Source organism: Lichenostomus cassidix, chromosome 1 (genome assembly GCF_008360975.1).
Source record: "Lichenostomus cassidix isolate B80296 chromosome 1, HeHo_3.0, whole genome shotgun sequence".
NCBI lineage: Eukaryota > Metazoa > Chordata > Aves > Passeriformes > Meliphagidae > Lichenostomus > Lichenostomus cassidix.
The window spans coordinates 40,697,454-40,720,416 of record NC_139479.1 but is presented as its reverse complement, the minus strand read 5'-3'; the positions used below and the strand labels follow the sequence as shown (position 1 = coordinate 40,720,416).

Here is a 22,963-nt window from a genome sequence, read left to right as displayed (position 1 = left end):
AACTTTCCGCTCTGAAAACGTTACTGGAAACCGATGAAATGCTGTGAACGCTTTCAGTGTATTCAGTGAACTCTGTTCTGCTGGTCCATGAATGTTTTCTTTTTTTTTTTTTATAATACAACTTTTTTTTTAATCTTCTTTCCTATTCACGATTAAAAATGTGATAAATCAGGTTTTTGGCTCTGAATAACAATGGCTTGATTTAGATTTCCTAGTAAATCTATTCAAAAGTGAAACAAAGACAGCGTTTAGAGGATACCTTACACCTCACCTGGACCAGGCACGTAAGGGCAATTCAGATAAAAATCTTGTTAGCAATTCAACAAGAAATAGAGGATTTTCTCTTTTCCCTGCTTCAGGCTTTATTTAAACTCTTTGTTCAAAAATGAACAGAGTGGTGGTCAGAATCTAATTTACAGATATAGTTTAGACGTCTAACTTTAAATTAGAAGATCACACGAGAAAACCATTTACACGTAAATGTTAAAACCATTACTTAATCTTTTTTTTCACTTTATATTACATAAAGCCAAAATGAAACTAAATACATGTTAGCCAGCTTCATTCACAAACATTAGTCAAAATATACACATTACAAAAGTAAACCGAAAAAAGAACTCTAAACTGATGAAGGACTTTTTTTCTCTAAACTTTGTTGTTTTTTTCTTAAACACCATTTGCAATTGAATTGCAGTCGCTCTAAAATAAGCTAAACAGGTAGAGTACTCCAAAACACATTTGAAACACTTCATGTTGGTAGGGGAGACGGACTTTCTTTTAAATGAGAATACTCTTCTGTCAAAGCAATGCTCTGTTTCAGTTCAGCTAAATAATAAATAGATAATTATCACTCAGACAAAAAAGTCTGATTTAACCTTAGATAATATTGCGATCCTTGAGCAGTCTCGCAATATTTTTATTCCCTTTGAAAGGCATTCTTTTTTTTTTTTCAGGTTAAAACTGAATCGACCGTGGGCGAAGTAACTAAGAGAGTTTTCCATCCGAGACCTAACATTTCCACAGAGATATACAAATTTACAGTCTGAAGGTGAGACTTAATTAGTGGAGGGGAGGGGGGGGACATACGGGGTCCGAGTCACACATCTTATCCTCTCATGGAAATCACAACCCCCGCCTGTCAGCATCCCGTGGCAGCGGAGGGCAGAAACCCATGCGGGACAGGGCGCGGAGTGGGACGGGCAGCATCCCACACTGCTGACATCTTTCTTTGCGTGGATCCCACGAGGGGCTACGAACCAAGGACAGAGGCACCCTGTCCCTTCCTGGGGCCGCACCTGGCCCTGACGTGCTGAGCCGGGGCCTCACCACCCCCGTCTCTCCTCTCGGTGGCAGAGGTGCCACAGCGGGACTGTTCTGAGTCCAGCATCGCGCGGGGCGTGAGAAGCGAGGGAGGGGAACGCCGGAGCCGGCAGACGGGCGTTACCCCCCGTGTCTGTCCCGAACAAACACATAAGGGGGCAGGACGGATCGGTTATTTTCTTTTTTTTTGTTATTTTTCTTTTTTTTTCCTCTTTCTTTTTTCCTTTTCTGTTTCAGCTGGGCTATCTGCACAGACCGCATGCAACACACACAAGCTCTACCCGGGGCAGCGGGTGGTGGACGCGCAACAGGTCGCCCACCGCCCCGGCGCTCCCGCCATCGCTTGCCCCGGTCACCCACCGCGGCCCCGGCGGCGGCTCGCCCCGCTCCCCATCCGCACGTATGCGCCGGCCCCCATCCAGGCGGGCGCCGGAGCTCTGCGCGGGCATCCTCCGGCCGCGGGTCATAGAGCCGCGGCGTAGGCTGCGGGATAAGGGTCCAGCTGGGGCTTGCCCATGCCCGGCAGGAGGATGTAGGCCAGCGGCGGCTGCAGCCCCGGGCCGGGCCAGGCGCTGCAGTTGCAGGGGATCATGTAGCCCGGGTTACCGGGCGACGGGTGCGAGTGCGTGTGCCCCCCGGCGGCGGCCGCAGCGGCGGCGGCGGCAGCGGCGGCCCCGTGGAAGGCGCCCGCCCCGCCGGCGCCGGGGTAGCCCAACGAGGAGGCGTAGGGCAACCCGGAGCCCGAGGAAGAGGAGGAGGATGAGATCTCGGCCATTTTGGAGCCCAGGTCCAGCAGGGAGTAGGGGCTGCTGGCGGCGGCCGCGGCGGCGGCGGCGGCAGCAGCGGCGGCCGACTGGGGGAAGAAGACGCGGGCGGCGGCAGCGGCGGCGGCGGCTGCCGCCTTCTCGGGGTTGGCCAGGAGCGATTCGGGCACCAGCCCGCCGGCCGCGCCGGCGTGCAGCCCGCCCGCCTTCAGCCCGTGCGGGTGCTCGTGGTCCGCCACGCCGCCCAGCCCGTAGGGCACGGGGAAGGCGAACTTGTCCTTCTTGAGCAGCGTCTTGGGCTTCCGCCGAGGCCGGTACTTGTAGTCGGGGTGCTCCTTCATGTGCATGGCCCGCAGCCGCTTGGCCTCGTCGATGAAGGGCCGCTTCTCCGACTCGGTCAGCAGCTTCCACTCGGCACCCAGGCGTTTGCTGATCTCCGAGTTGTGCATCTTGGGGTTCTCCTGGGCCATCTTCCGTCGCTGCGCCCGCGACCACACCATGAAGGCGTTCATCGGCCTCTTGACGTGATCCACCGGCTTGGACATGGTGTCCCCCCGCCGCCCCGGCGAGCCGCCGCCCGCCCCGCACTGGCGGCCTCCTCCGGGATCGTCTCCCGCCTCCTCCTCCTCCTCGCCCCCGCCGCGGTCCGCTCCTCCAAAAGCAATCTCGGCGGGTGCCCTGGCGTGGCGGCACCGACTCCTGCGGGCGCGGGGCGGCGGCACCCGGTGGCCCCGCTCCGGGCGCGGGGCGCTGCCGAGCGGCGGCGGCGCCTCCCCGTCAGGGCGCTGCAGCGGGCGGCTCGGGCGGGACGGGCTCCGCTCCCCGCCTGGGCCTCGGAGCCTCTCTCCGCGCCGCCGGTCTCCGGTCCAGGGCTATTCCTCGGAACACCCCGCAGGCCACAGCGGTCGGAGTCCAGACGGGACCACAGAGAAGTCTCGACGGCGAGGGCGGGATCCGGCGGCAGGCGAGCGGCGCGGGGCGTGAGGGTCCTCGCTTCGCTGCGAACGCGATGCTCCTCGGCGGTCTCCGGTGCGGCGGCGAGCCCTGGACGGGGCGGCGGTCAGAGCCCGCCCGGTGCCATCGCCGCCCGCGGAGCTCGGAGGGCAGCCCGCCGCGGCGCGTTGCGGGGCCGGGCGGGACGGGGTCCGCGGCGGCTCGGGCGCTGCGGTTAGGGCCCCAGGGGGCGCGGGCCGCCCCGCTCACAGCTGGCCCGCTCCGCCCGGGGGGGCGCGGCGAGCAGCCCGCTTCTCGCACATACTCGCCGGGCGCCGTTCGCGAGCGGCCGCCGGGCGCCGCGGGCCTCCTGGTTCGCGCCGCCGGACAAACTTCGCCAAGTTTCGGCGGGATACGGGGCGCTCCGCCTGCCGCGCAGCTCCCCCTTCTCCGGCAGCCGCCAGGTCTCTCTGGGTTTTCTTGGCCGCCGACTCGGAGGGGCGGCGGGGCGGGCGGGAGCGGCGGGGGGCGGAGGGAGGAGGAGGAGGCGGCGGAGGCGGGGGGACACACCTAATTAAAATCCTCGGCGGGCCGCCGGCCGGGCTGTAAGGCGGGCGGCGGGGGCTCGCAGCCGGCGCGGCCGCCCCCTCCTCTCGCCCCGTCGGCGCGGCCGCAGGTAACGCGCGCGCCCCGCGTGCCCCCGCGCCGCGCGCCGCCCTATATGCCCGCACGCGGCCTGCGCGCCGCCGGCGGGGCGGGGGGCGGGGCCCCCGGCGGGAGGGGCGGGGCAAGGGTTCGCCACGCCCCTTTGGCGGGCCCGGCAGCGCGGGGAGGGGGCGGATACCGCGCATGCGGAGTGTTTCGGGTTGTTTTGGGGTTTTCCCTGCCCAGGGCCGGTGCCGCCGAAGGGGAGAGGCTGCCGCCCTGGAGAGCATCCCTCGGTGCGGGCAGCGGACACCCCCAAAAACTCCACGCGTGTTTTCCTGGCCGCTTGGGACGCCTCTTCACGGTGCCCCCAGCCCGAGCCGTCCGACCGTGTTCCTCACCGGCCGCCTGTCAGTCAGGGTGAACTTGCTCGCCTTGTTTGTGCTTCGGCGGGTCGGTTTTGACTTACCCCTGTGGTATGTGGAAGCGCCGACTCCAATAAACCATTAACTCTTTCCCGTGCTGGCATCAGGCTAGGCTTTGCCCGGGACGGCTCCGCCGCCCTATTAAGGAAAAGCCGGAACCGGGCTTCCCCGGTGCGATGCACTCGTGAGGTCGCAGCTCCTCCGGGAGCACCATCGAGCCCCCGCCGGACGCGTCACAGAGTCCGGGACATCGCGCGGGGTCGGGGGGTTACGATGTCCGCTCGGCTTAGGGATTCCTTTGTCACGCCGCCCGCTGTCGTATCGTCCCGGTTTCTCTCCGCGGAGCCCGCTCCATCCTCTGTCCAGTCTCTGTCCCCCGCTCCAGCCGCGCTCCAGCAGCTGGGCTTCGCGCCTTCCTTGCCGCCGCACCGCACCTCTGCCCGCCACCGCCACCCGCAGCGACTTCCATGTCGGGATGTTTGGAGAGAATCCGAGCGCCGACCTTCCACCGGAGGGCGGTTCCCGGCGCTCTCCCCGACCGTGAGACCGCGCGGGTCCCGCGGCAGCCTGTCACGGCCAGAGTGCCCTCCAAAATAGCGAGCGGCTCCTCTGTAAACCGCGTCTTCCCCCGTTTCGTGTTTTACGACCCATGCACTACTACTACTTAGACGTAATTCTCTCAATCTCCGAAGCCACCTTGCCAACGCTTGACCTCCTACAATCCAGTTAGCCGTGGAAAAAAAAAAAAAGTACCTGTAGGTTGTCAAAACGGAGAGATTAAGATATCTACCGGCGCTGGCTGGTGTTCAGGGTTAGCGGGGAAATGGAGTTTCTCGAGGGTGGGACCCCCACCAAGATGGGCTAATCCCGGCGCAGGTAACTCTGCCCTGGAGATCAGGTTATCACCCCACCGGCCAGCACATTCCCGTTTTGGGATGAACAGACAATATTTTCAACTGGGTAACCCCGCACCCCGTGTTTGTCTAGGGAAACTGTTTCCTGTATCTCTCGATCACATGTAGCATTATTGTGTTTGACTTTTAGGGACTCATCCACTGTCTTTCTTCGCACAGATCGGATGCCGGCTTGATCGACTTCCCCTCGCACCGTGCCAGCGGGGTAGCGCCCGGATTAAGTCAGCTCAGGGGAAGGCAAGAGCATGGTTCATACGTTCCCGGCCGCAGCCATGAGCGGGGTGAGAATCAGTAACATCTACTGGAGTGGGATCAGGGCGGAGAGGGAGAGCGGGGAGGGAGAAGCAGCAGCGACTCACCGATGCCACCACCAGTGGTACCCCCGGGTCCCGGAGGCTCCTGGCCCCGCTCCCGTCAGCGCCCCCGGAGAGCAGAGTGAGGCCCCAGTGGGCTCGGTTCTAGCTAGGCTCTTTCCCCACTCTTCCCTCCCATGCTGCTTCCCTCACGACCCCACTCCCTCTCCTTGTGACCCCGAACCCGTCGGTGCGAGAGCAGTGTACGGCGTAGAGGATCGCCATGGTCCGGTGTCGCGACAGAACCGCGTGAAGCACTCAAGGCGGGCACATGGGTAAGCCCCCTCTGACAGTGGCTACACAGCTGAACGCCCCCAGCACGACCCCTGCCCGTGGGTCAGCCCGTGGGTACTACCGCGCCAAGGCTGCTGCTGCCTGCTGCCCTGGATCTGCGCAATGGCAAAGCAGGGTGCAGGCAGAGCGGGCACCTGTGCCACAGAAACCGCGTGGGGAAGTGCCACGGGTGTCGACACGGGGCTCGGGGAGATTCCTAGGGCGAGTGATCACCATCTGTCTGAGAACAGTGCAACCAACTCGCAGGTCCCCACGGAGTCGCATACAGGTAAACTGGTCTTAAAAAGAAGCGCTTGCATAACTTCCAGCAGAGAAGATGCCTCAGCTCACGGACTGTCTTCCAAAATTGTCACTATTTGCAAACCCATGAGTTCACCTGCGCATGTTTCTGATTACGTTCAGTCCACCAAATAGTGAAAACGGTAATAGAATTTGTTGGTCATAAATTATTGTACGGCAATCTTTCACAGGTTGAAATCTCTGAATGGCTCAGTACTCGGCTAAAGTCTATTTCTCTGGTCGCAAATTAAATACTTTATTCGAAGGTCTCCTTTTCAAAGAGCTTTCCTCCTCCCCTCACCTAAGGTTTGCGGCAACCACTGACTACTAAAACAACCACCCGTGGTTATTTCAGTGATGCTGGTAGTGACAGGGGGTCTGCCTTTCCCTAGTAATCTGCTTTCAAGACAGTTTGCACCAAGTGATGGAAACTCTTATCAGTTCCGCTTTGAGCAAGGTTGGACTCGTGTTAGGAACGACCGGAGGGTCCCAGGTCTCCCCCGGTTTGAGGCAGCCACGGCGCGGGGGAGGAGGCTGCTCTCTCCGCGGGGATTTCCGCGGCCGCGGTGCGGCTGCCTGCACAGCCCTCACACACACACACACACGCACACGCAGAGGCACAGACACTCTCTCGGAAAGCCTTCAAATCCCCAAACACGAAAAGGGAAAGCTTTATCGGAGTTTAGTTACTTATCTGGATTTTTGTTAAACCGCTGCTGTGATCTCCGCGTAGTTTCGCGAGTGTGTTAATTGTTCTGATAATGTGTTGTTATCGATACAATAACAATACAGTCGTGTATAATGTGATTTACTTGCCTTTGACCTGTCAATTCCTGACGCATGCAAATTCAAGGGCGCGATCTTTACTTCCACTACCGGAGGGGGGTGGAGGGAGGGGTGATTGTGGGGGGGAACAAAACCCGAGCAGATGCATTATCACACGAAGGCTAAACAAGACTTTCCAGAATGCAATGCTGTATTCAATCAAGCAAGATCAGAGCGCTTTTAAAAATATTAAAGGGGGGTTAGACTATCTTCTCGAAAACCGTGTGTTAATTCTATCAAGTTGCTTACAGATGATGTAACTACACCCCACTCCAAATACTGCCCGATTTCTCATATTCTGACCAAACATCTAATCTCTCGTGTTTTTTTAAAGCCGAGTTTAAAGTGAGTTTCGAGGAAGCACGCTCATTTCCTCCGAATTTTTATTTGAGCCTAACAATCAGGTGGCGAATCAAAGAGATAAAAAGAAGTTGAAGAACAGCGGTTATCCCGATAGCGATCTCCGCCTCTCCGTGCCTCCCGATTGAAAAGCTGATTCACGGGCTCGGCAGCCCCAGCTCTCCTCTGCATTGCCAGAGCCACATCGCGTTTTCACGGCTCCCTTTATGCATTGAAGCGTTTCTATCCACCAGCTTTGAAAGCTGACAAATTTTTCTTCGTGTAGGGTATCAGTCACCGATTCCACATCACTTTCAGCTGTCCAAAGTTGCTGGGCAGGCTGGAATCTTAAGCACACCAACAAGTTGGCAGGCTGATCGTTCTGCTTGTATGGAGCTTGGCAGGTTTGTGAGTGCTCCTAAGTCTTTCTCCTCTTGCGAAGTCCAATACACCTGTAGCGAGAAAGGGAGTTTTACCCCGTGAGCTCTTTATTGTGCATAATGGGCTAAACTCATTCATTTGCTTTTACAGAGTGCTTCCAAATGCTCGGTATTATTATTTTTCAATAACATTAGCTTATTATTAGAGCAGCTGGTAGCCCACGCTCTAGTGAAGTGCCTGGCAAAGGATTCTATCATAAAACACTGGTTTCTAAGTTTATAGTTTCTAATTTGGCTGTGAAAATGTGATTCTGGATGGAACTTGGCACTCAAATGCTCAGCTGGAGAGTAAACTTTTTATAATAAAAACATTGGTTTATTTGGTTTGCTATTTTAAGTTAGAAGGGAATTAACAAAGTTTTTACTACTTTGGGAAGCATAGAGAAGTTCTATACTTTTAAAAAATTAAACGTTATGATGTCGGTAAGGGTTGAATATTTTCTGTGATTTAATGGGTATTATTTTAAAAGCAAAGCCCATTCTATCCCTCTGTACTTCAGGACGCTGGGGTTGCTGTAACAGGAACACCAGACCCAGATCTCACACAACCATTGATGGCAGTTCTGATCAGAACGTGATGATGGGGTCCTTACTACTTTTAGAAGTAAAGAAAACTTTAAAATTCAGCCTATTTGAGTTTGCTAAGAGGCTAGATAATGTTTATCTAATCTGTATGCACCCCACTTGTAAGGCAAGCTATTTTCATGTACTTTAATGAGTCAATTTTTTGCTCTTTCTTAATCCTGTTAGCCTTGCAGTGCCTATGCTGCCTGGGAAGAATGATCAGAACTTCAGCCAAGGAAGTCTTAGAACAAAAAAAAAAAAAAAAAAAGATGTGTGGTTAAATGCTGGTCCCTGTCTGGGGAAGTGAAGGTGAGAATTAGTCTCATGGTGGAGTTCCTGGACAGTCTTAGATGTTCCAGAAAGGGCAGCTAAATACTGCTCCAGCACAAGGAGCTACTGGAAGCTCACGAAGTAATACAGATGTGTAAGCTTCCCCTGTCTCACATGATGAAATCAGGGCTCATATAGATGGAGACTGCTGACTCTAGAGTCCAGGTTTCACTGTTTAGGCAGTCGCCTCTAATTTTTCTTCAAAGGCTCAGCAGTGCTCATGCTTCCTTTTTCTAAAGGAATGGATCTCATCGCTGGGGTATCACTTTTTATGGAAGCATAGTATGATTTTGTAGTTCCCTGTTAGGAGAGGCAAGCCTTGCTTTTTGGTGTCTTCTACCATAAGCTTCTTTACATACATAATCTCTGAAGACTTTTACATTTAAATTCAATCAAAATTTTACAGTGACAACAATCATCTCATTTCACTTCTTAGGGCTGTCCAGCAGTCATAGAGGGTGTTTTTCCTGGAATTAATACATTTCAGTGACTGGTCTAGTTTTGTTCAAGGTTGATTCATAACTGTAAACCATAAAAGGTTGTTTTGCTAATCATGGGTGATAGACAGGTCCCAAAAAATCTATGCAATTTTGAAGACAAGGTCTTAGATATCACTGGATAAGACTGTGGTTTGGAAACCTTTGACAGGCATTTCAGGATTTGTAAATGTACACAAGGAGGCTAGAAAGAAGATTAGAATTTGGTCCATCCCCCTCTGAAGAAGAGTTAAGCATAAATCTTTGCTGTTTGCCTTCTGATTATAATGACTTTTTAATTGACTACAAACAACTAGGGAATAGAGGCCCATAATAGAATCTATATCTCTTTGGATTTAAACTCATGGCCTTTACTTCTTTATGGTCAGTGTCTTGGTTTTCTGTTTGTAAAAATGGGTAGTTTCTGCATTGCATTTGTTAGGAGGAATCAAAATGTCACTCAGAAAAGTTCAAAGTTAGTGGTCACAGCCAGTTCTAGTGATCAGACGAGTTAAACACAGAGGGTGCCTACACCTACCCACCACACCTACATTAGTACCAGCACCTGCATTTTTAGCTCAGATCAATGGTGCCACATCTTTCCAAGCAAATCTCTTCACTGTGCTTGCTCACCATGCTTTGGTTTCCATTGAGGAGCAGTTTCAGATGAGACTAAATCACCAGCTGCTCTTCATCTGCTCTTGGGAGTGTGGTGTGCAGAGACTCCAACTCAGCCTAAATCAGCTAGACCCCAATAGCATAAATATAATTATTTAGTGTTCTTGATTCAGACAGAAGACTTTTGACCATTCTGCTTTTTGCATCCACTGTTTTTAGGTGCTCCAGGATGATCTTTTCTGGTGGAGGATAGAAAAGGCACTTCTGCCTCTGCATGAGTGTTCCACTGGTAAGGAGTAGCCCTGCTTTGGGGGTGTTCTGTGACCATAGGCATAGGCACTCAAAACCCAAGGACCAGTGAGTTCAGGATTGCCTGGCCTGCATCCTTGACACAGCTTTTGGGATTTTGCTTGGCCTTATTTCATCCTCACAATAAACTTCTCATTGTCCACAGCAGGATATATAATGGCTTCCCTTGGCATGGAAATGGAATGGAAACTATTCTAATTTCCCAAAGTCAGTTGAATAGTTAAATCTTATTGTGGTAAATATTGCCTCAATTTTTAAAAAATTTTCCTCACTTAAGTGTGCAGTTTCAATAGTAATAATTGCTAGACTATTTTTTCATCTCCAAATTTAGATTTTTCTCTCTCTTTAAGAAGTAATCTATTATTTTGAATAGCTTCTCTCTATAAATGCTTGTCAGGTGTGTACAATCATCTCCTACTATGCAAACACACTACTATTACTGATAGTTCTGAAAGACTGAGATATTTTACTTTGTCAGGATCATAAAGGCTTCTGATGGAGTATATTGTACAGTGCTAGACTTCAAGAAAAATGTGGAGTCAGTGGACAGAGTGCAGCAAGACTGATCAGAGGTCTAAAAATGTGCTGCATACACAGATATACAAGTAAAGATTGAAAACAGTGTTGTTAGTTAATCTGGAGAGAAGAAGGAACTGATCTTTAAGGATATAAAAGCTAAATGCAAAGATGAGAGGATTAATTGTGTTTGTGGGGATAAACAAGAGGTAATAAGCTTAAGATATGAATTCCAGTTAAATCTTGGGAAAAAACAAGCTTCAAATAGTGAGTATAGATATGAAGAGCCTGCCTCTGCCTGGAGAAGCAGTGGGAACACTAAGGGATGTTAAGAACAGGTGAGACTAACTTGTCAAGAATGACAAAGCCCTAGGACAAGAGTTTTCTTCTGCCTCTCTTTGTATGGGTATGTAATACGAGAAGAATCAGTTTTAACTTAGCTCTTCATGCAATCTTCTCCCCTCTGCAGAACCCACACATCCTGCTGGTTCCCAGCCTGCAAACTAGCTGTTCCTCTCCTACCCACACATGTGATCAGAGGTCCTCCCCTGTATGAGCATTGCCAAAATGATAATATATGAGCATGTCTTTGACTGACATGATGAAGAAATGTTCTGTTTTACTGTCTGGTTTAGTTGGTTCTGGCCTCCTCTTTCTTCTTAGCACAGTTTTATCACTGTCTTTGACAAGTCCTGCTTCTGACATGGCTTTACTATTATTCCCCACTTTATCACCTTTCTGTTGTGTTTCAAATCTCTGCTGAAAGTACATTTTCTGCATCATTACTATATGAATTTCTCTTTCAACTGCATTCCCATGATCTGTAATTAGAATATTCAATTTTATCATTTATTGTATTGTCATTTATATGAAATTTCAATGCAAGTTATTTGACTTGCATGAAAAAAGAAAAGGTCATCACTGATAGCATTGGCAAAAAGTTGTCAATGGTGTACCAAATCAGTAACAAATTTGACTGTTGGTGTATAAAATTTGTTTAGGGTATCTTTGCCAATAATAGGCAGGAAAGTTTGTAGTCCTTTACAGACATTTTCATTTCTTCCATAATATTCTCCCAATTGAGGATGCTTATTATCAGTGACAAAAAAGAGAATGGTGTTTTTTGTTAGTGTTATTGAAAATCTGACTTTTAATACTAATTGTGTAGAAAGAATAGGAGAGCAGAACATATATGAAGAAATAGAGTTATAAAAGAGCAAGGAGTTTTGCAGCATTCCTGGAGATACCTTTTCATTTCAGTGGGTAAAATAAAATCAGAATTTCCAGAAGTTCTTTTGGTTTTCAATTCTCTTGTCAACTTTTTCTTACATATTATCAGCTGTTGTTTATAGAGTATGAAGAAGGTCATGCCAAAAGTACTCATTTCCCCAGAAAGTAAATAATTCAGACTTGGATCTTCTAAAAGACACAAGAAGAATTAAGTGCAGATCTTTCAAAGTACAAGGGTGCCTAATTTCCATTGATTTTAATTCCCTCAAGGAGATTCAATGGGATTTTATGCCCTAAATTTCTTGAAAATATCTGTACACTCTGAATGGAATCAGCCCAAAGCACATTTATTCTTTATGATAGAAACAGATTGTTGCATTGTTTCTTGTTCACCCCCTCCAGTTTTTTAATGCTTCAACTGTTTTCCAAGTAGGGTGGTTAAACAATGGTTAGAACAAAGACTATATAAAGTTCAATTTTCTTGGATTCATCTGGGTCTTTACTCCATTTTCCAAACTAAGCCCAGTCCTGCTGCACTAGAAGTTACCTGAGCAAGTTCCCATGAAGTAAGCTGGTATGTGAACATGACCATGTAGCTCCTCAGTACTGACCACCTATGTGCATGGCAAACTTGGGATAAAAGAAGGAAAATAATTTCAGAGGGAAAAAAGTGTACAAACCACCTCACAAGCACTGTAAGAATATAGGATGATTGGCAGTTCCAGTGGTGTAGATGATGTGCTATAGTGTATATTATCTCGCAAGGAATTGCTCCTGCATGTAGCCTTCGTGTAACAAAACCAAGCAAAGATGATGAGACCTAAAATGAGATCTTGTGGATGGCCTAGCCATGATCTTTTGCTGAATTGTCAGGTGTGCCATATCTTTATTATATTACAGAGACACCAAAAGCACATCTTTGGGGCCCTGATCTAGTGGGTGGCATTCTTACCCATGGCAGTGGGCTTGGAACTACATGAGCTTTAAGGCCCCTTCCAACCCAAACCATTCTATAATTCCGTATTTCAACCACAAGATATTCTACTTCTTTTCACCCAGAAAACTTTTCTGAAAGAATGTGTTAAGCCCTTCTTTTGCAAAGTAATTTAACAAAGCTGTTAAATGCCAGGAAAAAAAGAATTAATGAATAATCTTCTCCTGCTGTAATCCTATAAAAATGCTGCAGGTATACCTATTAGATGTGATAATATTGCTGTACAACAAAGCAATGGCAGTACTTGTGCTTGACCAACAAAACACCATGTGCTTTCACTTGCGTCCTTTGAGATAGTGACATTGTTAAAAGCAGCAATAAAGCTGCTATATTTCAGAGGAACCATACTTTAAAACATAGTTTATGAAATCACAAACACAAGGTATGACCCAGCCAACTAAAAAGGAGAAATGTTCCTGCTGTTTCATGGAAAATGTGGTACTGGTGTCCTTTTCTTCTTCTGATCATTATATAGACAGGTAAAACATAAGAAACCTTCATACAATCCACATCAACATTAACATTTGGATTTTCTAGGATGAGATTATTACAATTCCCCTCCCCCAAGTGTTATGTGTGTGACAGGTAGATACAAAACAAGAAATAGTTTACTTGTTTGCTGTAAGAAACCTAGTGACCTTGGACATAGAAAATTCAGAGAGCATACTTCCTTCTCTACAGACTTCACTCAAAGCCTGCAGAAGTACCTGGGCTCTCCCAAACTGCCTCCCAGGATCACTGGAGGCACTGGAGGATCACTCCAGGGTCACTGGAGGCAGGCAGTAAACCACCCAAGCTAAATCTTTTGTGACTTCACTGTTGAGTTCAATCCTTCCCAGGTAAAAGGCCAGCTCATGAAACTACTTTGTTGCCAGCCTCTTTTCCTCTCTCCCTGTGTAACAGCGTGACTGGTTATCTTAATTGTTAGGAAACAGTTGAACTTTCAGTTCCTAGCAAGTGTAACCCTTTCTCTTTGCCTGCCATGTATTAGCATGATTCCTTCAAACACAGCCATGCTAATGGATGATTTTCTTACAGGCAGAGATGAGTTTAGCAGGAGAGTTTCACCTCAAAGTGTAGATGCTATTAGTTTGTTGCGGCCCACAGCACAGAGAGTGTAAAACAAACCAATAAATTAAAACTGGGAAGAATTCTTTAGGCACACTGACATTTTTCTTTTTCTCTTTCTTTTTCTTTTTGTGTTTAACAGGAGGTGGCAGTTGTAGCATTTGCAAAATAATAAGTACAATAATTTGACATTGTGATATGATTACTTATGTAACTGCTTAGACATACAAATACCTAAGCACTAATGTCATCATTGAGAGTCATGGCAGTTATTTCAGCCAAGTTAATAAAAGATCATTACTATAACTATCTACACAGGACTGAACACGATGGGGAATCTGGGATATGAGAATTCTAACAATATAAAACACACTCAAACTTTATTCTTAGTGTATTTGCGCACACATGTGATTATTCTAACAACAAATCAGAAATAATTCAGTGGGTACTTGATCTGTAGGGGTATTTAGAGATAAAATTATACAGGAAAATTTCACTTTTCTTATCCATGTGTCTTACCCCCTATTTTCTCTGGTGAGGAACCTAAGCACAGTTAATTTAAACACAACCTCATTCTCTGGTTTACATGCTCCTGGATCCTAACATAGAGATGTAAATAGCTGGGTGTGAACTTGCTAGGTATTATATTCAGCTGACACAAACAACCCGACCTGATAGTTCTGTGTAGATAACAAACTGATTTCAGCATTGGTTAGGCATCAGAGCTCAGGTGATTGTTTTCTTTTAATGATTAGTTATTTAAATTGGTCTAATTCAAATACTGAGTTGGTCCCAGTCTGTGGCTGGCTGGACAAAACACTGGGGCAGAAGTTAGTCCTCTTTCCCTGTCTCACCAAGAACCTCACAGCCAGGACTTTTCCATGGCTCTCTGCTATTGCTCCTTTTCATCCAGAAAAAACTTGCAAAAACAAGCCTTGCTGAGTTATGCAAGGGCCAACAAATCTTAATCCTGGCAGATAGGAGAGGAGGTAAATAACAAAATTAATCTCAAAGTGATTATCAGCGGGGATGCCTCACTGAATGGGCCTGCCTCCAACCTATCCGTAGAAATTTTACAGTATCTCTCCGGGCTCTTGGGTTCAAAGAGAGCAGCTGTCCCTGAGTTAACCAGGAACAATTGCATCCAGCACATCTGCTAAAATTAGTATTTCCTACTGAAGCCTATAACTGAGTCCAGTTCTGATCTGAACATAAGCCCTCCACACAAGCCCCTGGTTGAACTGGACAGCCAAACTCAGCACCAGTGGGGTTTCTGATGCAATGTGAGGATAGTGCACACAAGGCACACTGCAATCCATGCAATGTCACTGCGAGTGTTTCCAACCTGCTTCCAAAAGAAAGATCAGTGTCTAGACAGGGCAGCACCGAGTCTGAAACTGGATGCCCCTTTTTAAAACATTGCCAGAAAATGATCTAATATATCCTAGAAGGATGCCCATACTCTAGTTTGAAGACACATAATCCCGGAGCCTTCCTTCCAGAACCCCTCTCCTCCTTCTCTGCACCAGCACTGAAAGCTGTGGTCAGACTGGTTGACTGATCCAGCTGAAAAACAACCATCCCAAAATGAACAAAACCACTAGTTTTCACCAGTCACACAAACACACATTTGATTGCTAACACTGATGAATGAGCAGCAGTGGAAAGGTGAATGCAGAGAGAAACATGGGGCCTTCCACAGCAGCAGCAGCACAGTCTGAGATCAGCATAACCCTCTTGTGAAACCTCAACCTATGTGCCAGTTGCTGAAATTCACACAAGGAAGGCACCACATTTTCCCTTAGAGAGGGTAATTCTGAGCTGAAATAAAAATTAGCATGAATTTAAGTTCTCCTTTGAGATAGAAACACCACCGCCACCAGCTCAGCCACTGCTGATCACAGTTTCACAGCTGCCATGGTGGGAGGAAGAGAGTCTTTCTTCTTTTGCTCTGAAGCCAACAAATAGTATTTCAAAATCAGGACTTGGCATGGATCTGTCTTTACTGGCAATTTGTTTGTATACTATGTTTACTCATGACAATGAAGTATCGGAGAAAGGTGTTTGAAGCTGATTTATCAGTGATTATCAATGTCTAAGGCCTTTACAGAGCAGCCTGTAACAGGCTTTGTCAGTCAGCGTGATCTGGCCTGGAGCATCAACAAGGTATGAATGGAGCCTAAAGCTTTCCTTTTACCTCTGGAAACAAAGAAGGAAAATCCATGTATGACTTTTTCGCCCACCCCAGTCCTAACAGAGTTTCTGTCACCCAGCAGACTGGCAGGAGAGGTTCCACTGCAGTAGGATCACTAGCCAGCAGAGGCAGTGGTAGCACAGGTAAAATATCCAGGGAGACTCCTTTCCCTTGCTGCTTGCACTTGCTAGATCACAAGTCTCTGGCTAGTTGGTTTTGAGACTAGATATGCAGGAACAGCTGGGAGCATGGGGAATGAAGCTCCCCTAATGTCATTCTTCACCTTCCTCACAAACACATCTCCAAAGCTCCAGGTCACATTGTAGTCACACCCAAACTCGTGATGTGCAGCTTACCACACCTCTCTCCCCATGAGCTCCTCAAGGCTCTTCAAAGTCATCTGACCCATGAGTGCTTCCGAACTTCTGGCTCCTCTTGACTCTCCTAGACACTTTCCAGGATTAAAGAAGCACAGCAGAGAGGAGCACACTTATCAACAGAATTCAAACCTGTTGCAGGAGAATTGCTATAGCTTCATGTATCTTAATGATTGAGTTTCATTAATAGCCTATGTGTCCAACAAATTCGACCAGATCCTCGCTGAGCTGGCAAATTTCTGTGGAGAAATCCCTGGCACCACATTTGTTTATCTTAGTCGACAATTTGTCTCATTGTCTCTGTCATTGATGAAACCACAAATAGTGTGCCAAGATCATTTGCCTCAATAAAAATGACAACAAATTTAAGAAGCACAGATACGTAAGCTGCATTACAATCTTTATCAGTGACACCCAAAACTGAACTGGAACCATTAGCTTTCAAGGACAGACTATTAAAATAGGTTGTCTACCTCAACAAGATAAACCTGTCTGTAATACATACTTGTGTCCATGAAGAAATCACTTTGATCTTGAATACAAGCTTTAAAAAAAATAAGGAAAATAGGGGGGAAAGTGGCTATGTATTTATATAAGACGTGAAGAGAGTGCAAATAAAAGTACAAAGTTGAGGTTTTTGAAACTTGCTCACAGGTGTTCAAATGTAATGACTTGATTTCACTGATGTTTAATCCTTCACCTTCAGTGTGAAACTCCACAGGAGTTGCTTCTAGAAAATGAAAGAGGGTGTCCACTCGAGGGTTTAATGCAAAGTAGTTTTTATGCATTCATCTTATAGACTCAAATATTTCAAGACACTTTTCTCAACTGATCCCAGTAAGGCAAAGCTCAGGTTTGCCTTCAGCTGTCCTTCCTGGCTCTCACAGGTATGGCTCAACACAATAATTGTCACAGTGCCTGTTTCTTGCACCAGCCATGGAGCAATGGCTTCTGCAAGGGCCTGAGCTAGAGCACCTGATCAGCCACTCCAGAGAGACAGAGCACAGTCAGTAACATTTCTATCAATGATCTCTCCAGAGTCCTTTGCAGGTGATGGCCTTTACTTAGGTTGAATAATGTTTAGTTCTCCAAACTGTCATATACTATGCCAGTTATGTAAAAATACTTGTTCTACATCTCTGGTGGCACTCACTGGTCTCTCACATCTTAGACTATACCTTATTCTGAGTTATGCTCCTTGTGTTGTGGGTTGGGTGAAATGTCATTGAAGCTATGGGTGTAACCACTGCCTTCCTTTAATGCAGCTGTGAGGAACTGTTAATCTGCTTTATGAAATAAGAGCAACCTCCTCCCCAAACAAAAGCATATGTTACTGTCAAACCCATGGTACACACAGGGACTGCTCAGGTTGAATGGGGTAGCAGAGGGGTTTGGCTGTCTGTTGTTTTTAATGGAACAGGATGTGTATGCATGTCTCTGTGTGTATGGCAGAGTGAAAGAAAAGCCTTACAAGAATAAATACAGAAAAATGAAGTAGAGCCTGTAAGAAATAATAAGACTGTGGCCATTAGAAAAAAAGAAGAAAGAAAGTCTTTGAGCTGAATACTTGAATCTTCCTGAGCTCAGGGAACTGGGACTTCATAAAGTCTTTGTAAATAAATAGGATTTATCAGAGAGATCTGATTCCATTTGAAATTTCTCTTTCTAAAGGAAAAAAAGACCCTGAACTTAAATTAAGTGTTCAGGTCAAAAGATATGAGACAAATCCCTACTGAAATCAGGAGAATTGCACAAGATATAAGCCAGACTGGAATTTGCCTTCCATATTCAATATTCATTTTTCCCTGCCTCTAAAGTGAACACATAAACATACAGGGAAAAAAAAATAGAAGGGATAAGAAGGGAGGAGAAAGAGAGAGTAGAAAGGGAGCATGTAAATCTTATCATTCCTACGTGCTCAGTACAAAATTATAATTTAATAATGCTTATTTCTTGACATAGTCATTAGATTTTTTCATTTATTAAAAAGAAATAGCAGTGATAAGAAATAATTCAAGGTTTTTGATTTGATGACATAGGCTATACAATTTTGGCTATATGGATTCTTGTGCTATTCATAAGCCTGTTTAGCTTTGCACTTGTGTTGCAGAAGGATTGAATTATAGCTTTGCAGTAGATTAGATTTCTTTGTATTATTCTATTTATACCTATCTGGTTGCTCTATTACACATTTTCGTCATACTATCTTATAAACTGATTGGGATGTGTCTCCTTTTCTATTGTGTGCATAAGTGCCCACCACAGTATGGATTTAAAAGCAAAATTAAATACCCAGTATCCCAGGCTTAGAAAATCATTGGTGCTCTGTCACTGCATTATATTTCTGCCTACAGTTCTACCTACCTACTTTCAGCTTATACAGAAAATGCAATTCAAGACATGGATTGTTGAGAAATGGGAATTATTTTCCATGATTCATAATGACGAATGTTTACCCATTTCTGGCCCCATTTGACATATCTGAGCTTTGTTGAGGAGAGTTTTTGATGACACTCTTATGTTTTTAATACAATACGCTGTGCAATATCTAAATATATTCTCGGCTCAGTTGGCATCTTTGTCTGCTTTGGAGCACTGTGTCTTTGTGTCCTAAAATATAAGATGTATAATCCTTGCATTTGCTCTGTGACTTGAAATAACTAACATGCTATTATTTCTTGTGAAAGACCTAATAGTGAGGGAAAATACTGAGTATTTTACTCAGCAATAAAATGTTCTTCAAGTGATAATACATCTCTTAGCATAAAGCAGATTCTAATATGGGTCTTTTCTTACATTGTATTTGTTGAATTTGGTATTCATGAAAGTAGGACTCAAGAAGTGGACTAAATCCAAGTACAGTGTGGGCAGGTGCTGTGCAAGCTTTCCCTCTCAGCTTCTCTGAGTCCCCCTTCATCTCAGTTTCTTGCTGTTTTTACACTGTACCTCCTTATGGCAGAAATGCAGTGTTTTTATTGTGTGGACAAATATTTGGTGAATTCTAAGATGAAACCTCCTAATTTTTTCCCCCTGTGCTGGGTCTGAACTGGGGTTTTTACAGGTGGGGATCTGGTGCTCTGATATAGCTGAACAGAGGGTGAAGAAGCAAAGAATCACATCTTTTTACTCTCTTCTGCACCCAAAAAATATTCATTTCAGCCCATTTCTAAAGAATCTGTCAAAAGACATTTGATAATAGTGATAATGTTTAAACAAAGGCTTAACAGAGATATAGCCTATTTTGGGGGCTTCAGTTAAATGAGGATGGCCTTTTGCAGTCATCTAACTGTAAACTAAATATGAATCCCATGATCTCTGAATTCACGTGCCCCAACTATATTCCTCCAAATAGCCTTTCAATCTGATTTTGCACATTTCGTATATATTTATGATAAAAATGTAAATGAAAGAATCAAAACCTGGTAGCTTTACTTTATAATACTTCACTTGAAGCGTACAGGCACAGTAAACATTGGAGAAAAAAAAAGTATTAGTAGCTCTGGGAAGCATAGAGTGTTTAATATCCAGATTAAATATTGGTGGAGCTTGAGCTCCTTTTCTGTCAGTCTATCACCTGCTGTTGTAAAAGACTCCTGTCACATGTCTCCTGACCAATTATGTCTGCAGTAGCTTGGGAAGAATCCTCTATCCGGCTGCTCACGGTGCTGTGGGCTATGAACAGGAGACTGCCCTGAATTATTCTCAGGATAAACCCTTTATGGGTTTTAGAAACAATTAACTTATCTATTTTCTACTAGTCCAAAAGCTTTATGGGTAGCACAAATGTAAATTTATTTTAACCTCAAATCCAATGTATAATTTTTGTGGAACTGGAAGTAGGGAACCAGTGTGATTGGAAGATACATTTCAATTAATTCTTCCTCCAACGCTTTATCTCCTCGGCATCAGAACCTTTTATAGTGTTAAAATTAACAATTATGCAGCTGATGGCTGGCTGAAACCACAGGGGATCTGGAAAGGGCTTCAGATAACACAACATGTATAAATCATTCAGGAGAACAATTCATGAAAGAAAAGTTATCTGTGTTTTGGATGACATTGGAAGAACTAAATAGGAGTCAATTTGAGGAAGAGACATTTTGCTCCATTGTCCAGCCTGGCTTTTTTTTCTTTTTTTTTTATTGTGTTGTAATATACATTTTCAAAATTAATTAACCATTAACAGCAAGATAAATGTTTCTTCTTGTGTTAGGGAAATGCTGGCCTCCGTGGTGAAAGATTATTTCACATGAGCAGCACTCTTCAAGAAAGCTGTTGCCAGATAAGGTGGCGACTGTACTTTGAAGAGGAACAATGAGAAGTGACAGACAAGACCGTGTTTACCAAACTGAATAGAGGACTCGCAGGTTTCCACTCACTGCTCAGTTACCTAAGCCCAGGGAATCAAGGCTGGAGTGCTGTTTCACCAACCCGGATCAGTAACAAAGTGGTAACTACTTCAGAATATAATAACATGCCATGAAATCTTACTCCGGGGGGTAACGAAAAACATTTTCTTAATTTAATTTTTACAAAATGTTTAAAAAATTGCTTTGTTGGAACAGCTCTTGTGTTTATGAATTTGGCAGCTGTGGAGGATTTTTGTCCTGTGCTTTTTTTACAATGTTCAGACTTTTGATTACAGGATGAGGTGTGAACACAGCACGACTCGAATGTGAAATCCTTCTACTTCAACCAGGCCAGAAATATAGAAATAGGAAGAGGATGTTCTTGTCCTGCAACTTAGGGAAGATCTAAGTTTGGCAGCTGCACTGTACACAGAACGGCATGGGACTTACATGTGTGCAGTGCTCTGAGCCACAGTTCTGAAAACAGCTAAATCCAGGAACATTGTACCAACCCACCTCATCCAGAAAAGGCCTCTGGAAATAGGAATCTTCTCCCATTTTTGTCTCTACTGCTGCAGAGCTGGCAGAGATGGTAGCTTTAGTACAGGGTAGGACAAGATGCTCTCACCAAATAACTTGTGACCTTTGATAAAGTGCTCCATTTTTACTACTTTTATGCTGTGTTCGTGATTCTGCAGCCCTGAGCCCAAATATTTGTAGAGCTAAAGTCTAGGACAATCCCACTGTCTGTTTACAGCATCTGCAGTTTCTTTGTTGATGTGAACAGTGTGGATCAGCACTGCCAGATGAGCATTCAAACAAGTTCAGCAGGAAAGAGAAATAAGAACAGAACATGCATGCGTGCTAAATATGTATGTAAATATATATGTGTATATATATGTGCAGTGGATTGTTTCTTCATTCTGTCACAAATGTATCAAGTGGATTTATGTTAGAGGATGACATTAAACAAAATTTGTGACACGCAACTGACAAACAATCTGACTGTATTTACATATGTAAATGCATATATGGAATGCAAACACTATGAAAAGGGCTACTAGATACAATGTTTATTTTAACACAGATGTCTAAAATAGGGAGTGTAAGTTTTCAGTGTGTGCGTAATCAACTGTTATCTATCTATTAGTAGTTTTTATAATACATATGATTTTTATTTTTCTCATCCACAATTATTTTTACATGTGAGCTCTTAGCATCTTCAGGTTCTGGCTACAATAATATTGGACAAGGGCATATAACATATTTCTAGTTTTTATTGCATGGAAATTTGTATCGATGAATATATTTTGCAAGAACATATACACATTTTTTTTTCCATTCAAATTCAAATCCAAATCCATCAAGTACAAATGTTACTGAACACAGGAGCAGAAAATATTTGGTTCAAATCACATTTTTTGCTTAACTGTCACAAAACCGTTTTCTAATATGTGAGGGGAGAATCCTTTCTGCTACTTTTGACCTATATTTGTTGGCTGCAGAGTATATTTTCTCTTGATGACAATAAGCAGGTTAGATTAATCTAGTAGCATTACAGAAAGAATACAGGTCTTTGTTATGAGTGTTATCCAGAAGATCTTTAGAGAGGTCTTGGAAAATGGACCTTATAAGTTATATTAAGTAATGATGTATTAATAGTGCCAAATAGGACACACACCCCCACACACCCACACAGAGTGTTTGGCAAAGCCCCTTTGTTGCCTGATGGCCCACAAAAGTGGAAGACTGAGATTCTTTGTTGTATCCACCTGTGCCAGAAACACAGTATAGATCAGGGCTAGCTCACAATGTTTTACCTGAGCAAAAATTCCTTCTGTGCTTGTGAAAGATTTTTATTTCAGTCTGTTCAGAATATCTGGCTCTAATTACATTTTTCTTCCTCCCCCCCCGCCCCAACTTCAGGAAACCGAGTTTTGAAAGGACGTTTCTTGGCTTTGATTTACATCATTACATTTTTAAAGTGGTGAAATTAGTTGGTTTTTGTTTTTTTTATTTTTGGGGTTTTTTTGGCTCAGCAGTCCTGGAAAAGGTAATGTAGTCATTGATCATGTAGAGGTAAAGAAGTGGGGTTTGACAGACAAGGACACTGGCAATAGGTTTCTCATTGAAGCATTTAAACCAGTAGCATCCCTTCCAACCCTACCCTTTTCCTTTGCTCGGAGTTAGGGTATATGGAGCAGAGATGGCTGAAGGGAATGTGCCAGCTTCTCGCCTATGGCAGTTTTGAGACTGATGTCTTAACATAAAGTCTAACTGGTGGATATTTATCAGGCTAGGTCAAGCTGAAGTTGACATCGTTGCTTTCATTGTCCTCTTGGTAGATGGAAACCACAAGCAGAAATATGGGCTAGCTGCTATCATTGTTGCTAAACATCAGAAAAAC

General features: G+C 45.4%; 2 protein-coding genes across 5 annotated transcripts in view; one reads left to right on the top strand and one right to left on the bottom strand.

Annotated features, from left to right (window-relative positions):
• The window catches only part of SOX21 (SRY-box transcription factor 21), a 3,269-nt gene extending 628 nt beyond the window's left edge, over window positions 1-2,641 (bottom strand). The window contains exon 1 of the mRNA XM_085057616.1: window positions 1-2,641. This exon is cut by the window's left edge and continues 628 nt beyond it. Within this exon, the coding sequence (XP_084913742.1) occupies window positions 1,784-2,629 (846 nt within the window). The 5' untranslated portion in view covers window positions 2,630-2,641 and the 3' untranslated portion in view covers window positions 1-1,783.
• Window positions 2,642-3,763: 1,122 nt separating this feature from the next.
• On the top strand, window positions 3,764-21,556 carry LOC146444588 (uncharacterized). 4 transcript variants are annotated; one of them, XR_014851485.1, is made up of 5 exons: window positions 3,764-4,627; window positions 5,161-5,282; window positions 8,282-8,404; window positions 9,739-9,808; window positions 20,421-21,556. XR_014851485.1 is itself a non-coding variant. In XM_085057633.1 (4 exons), the coding sequence occupies exons 1-4, from the start codon at window positions 4,563-4,565 to the stop codon at window positions 5,929-5,931; spliced, it is 297 nt and encodes a 98-aa protein (XP_084913759.1). In that variant the 5' UTR covers window positions 3,764-4,562; the 3' UTR covers window positions 5,932-6,800. The 4 variants fall into 4 exon arrangements, 2 of the variants coding, with proteins under 2 accessions (XP_084913759.1, XP_084913752.1); XR_014851492.1 differs by lacking the exon at window positions 8,282-8,404; XM_085057633.1 differs by lacking the exons at window positions 8,282-8,404; window positions 9,739-9,808; window positions 20,421-21,556 and adding exons at window positions 5,557-5,629; window positions 5,895-6,800.
• Window positions 21,557-22,963: the final 1,407 nt, after the last annotated feature.

What these genes read in the sequence shown, in the direction of transcription:
- LOC146444588 (XM_085057626.1), top strand. Translation starts at nt 4,361, where the DNA reads ATGTCCGCTCGGCTTAGGGATTCCTTTGTCACGCCGCCCGCTGTCGTA. An exon ending in TCCCGGCGCTCTCCCCGACC is followed by an intron (nt 4,628 to 5,160) that starts GTGAGACCGCGC and finishes TTCTTCGCACAG; the next exon opens with ATCGGATGCCGGCTTGATCG.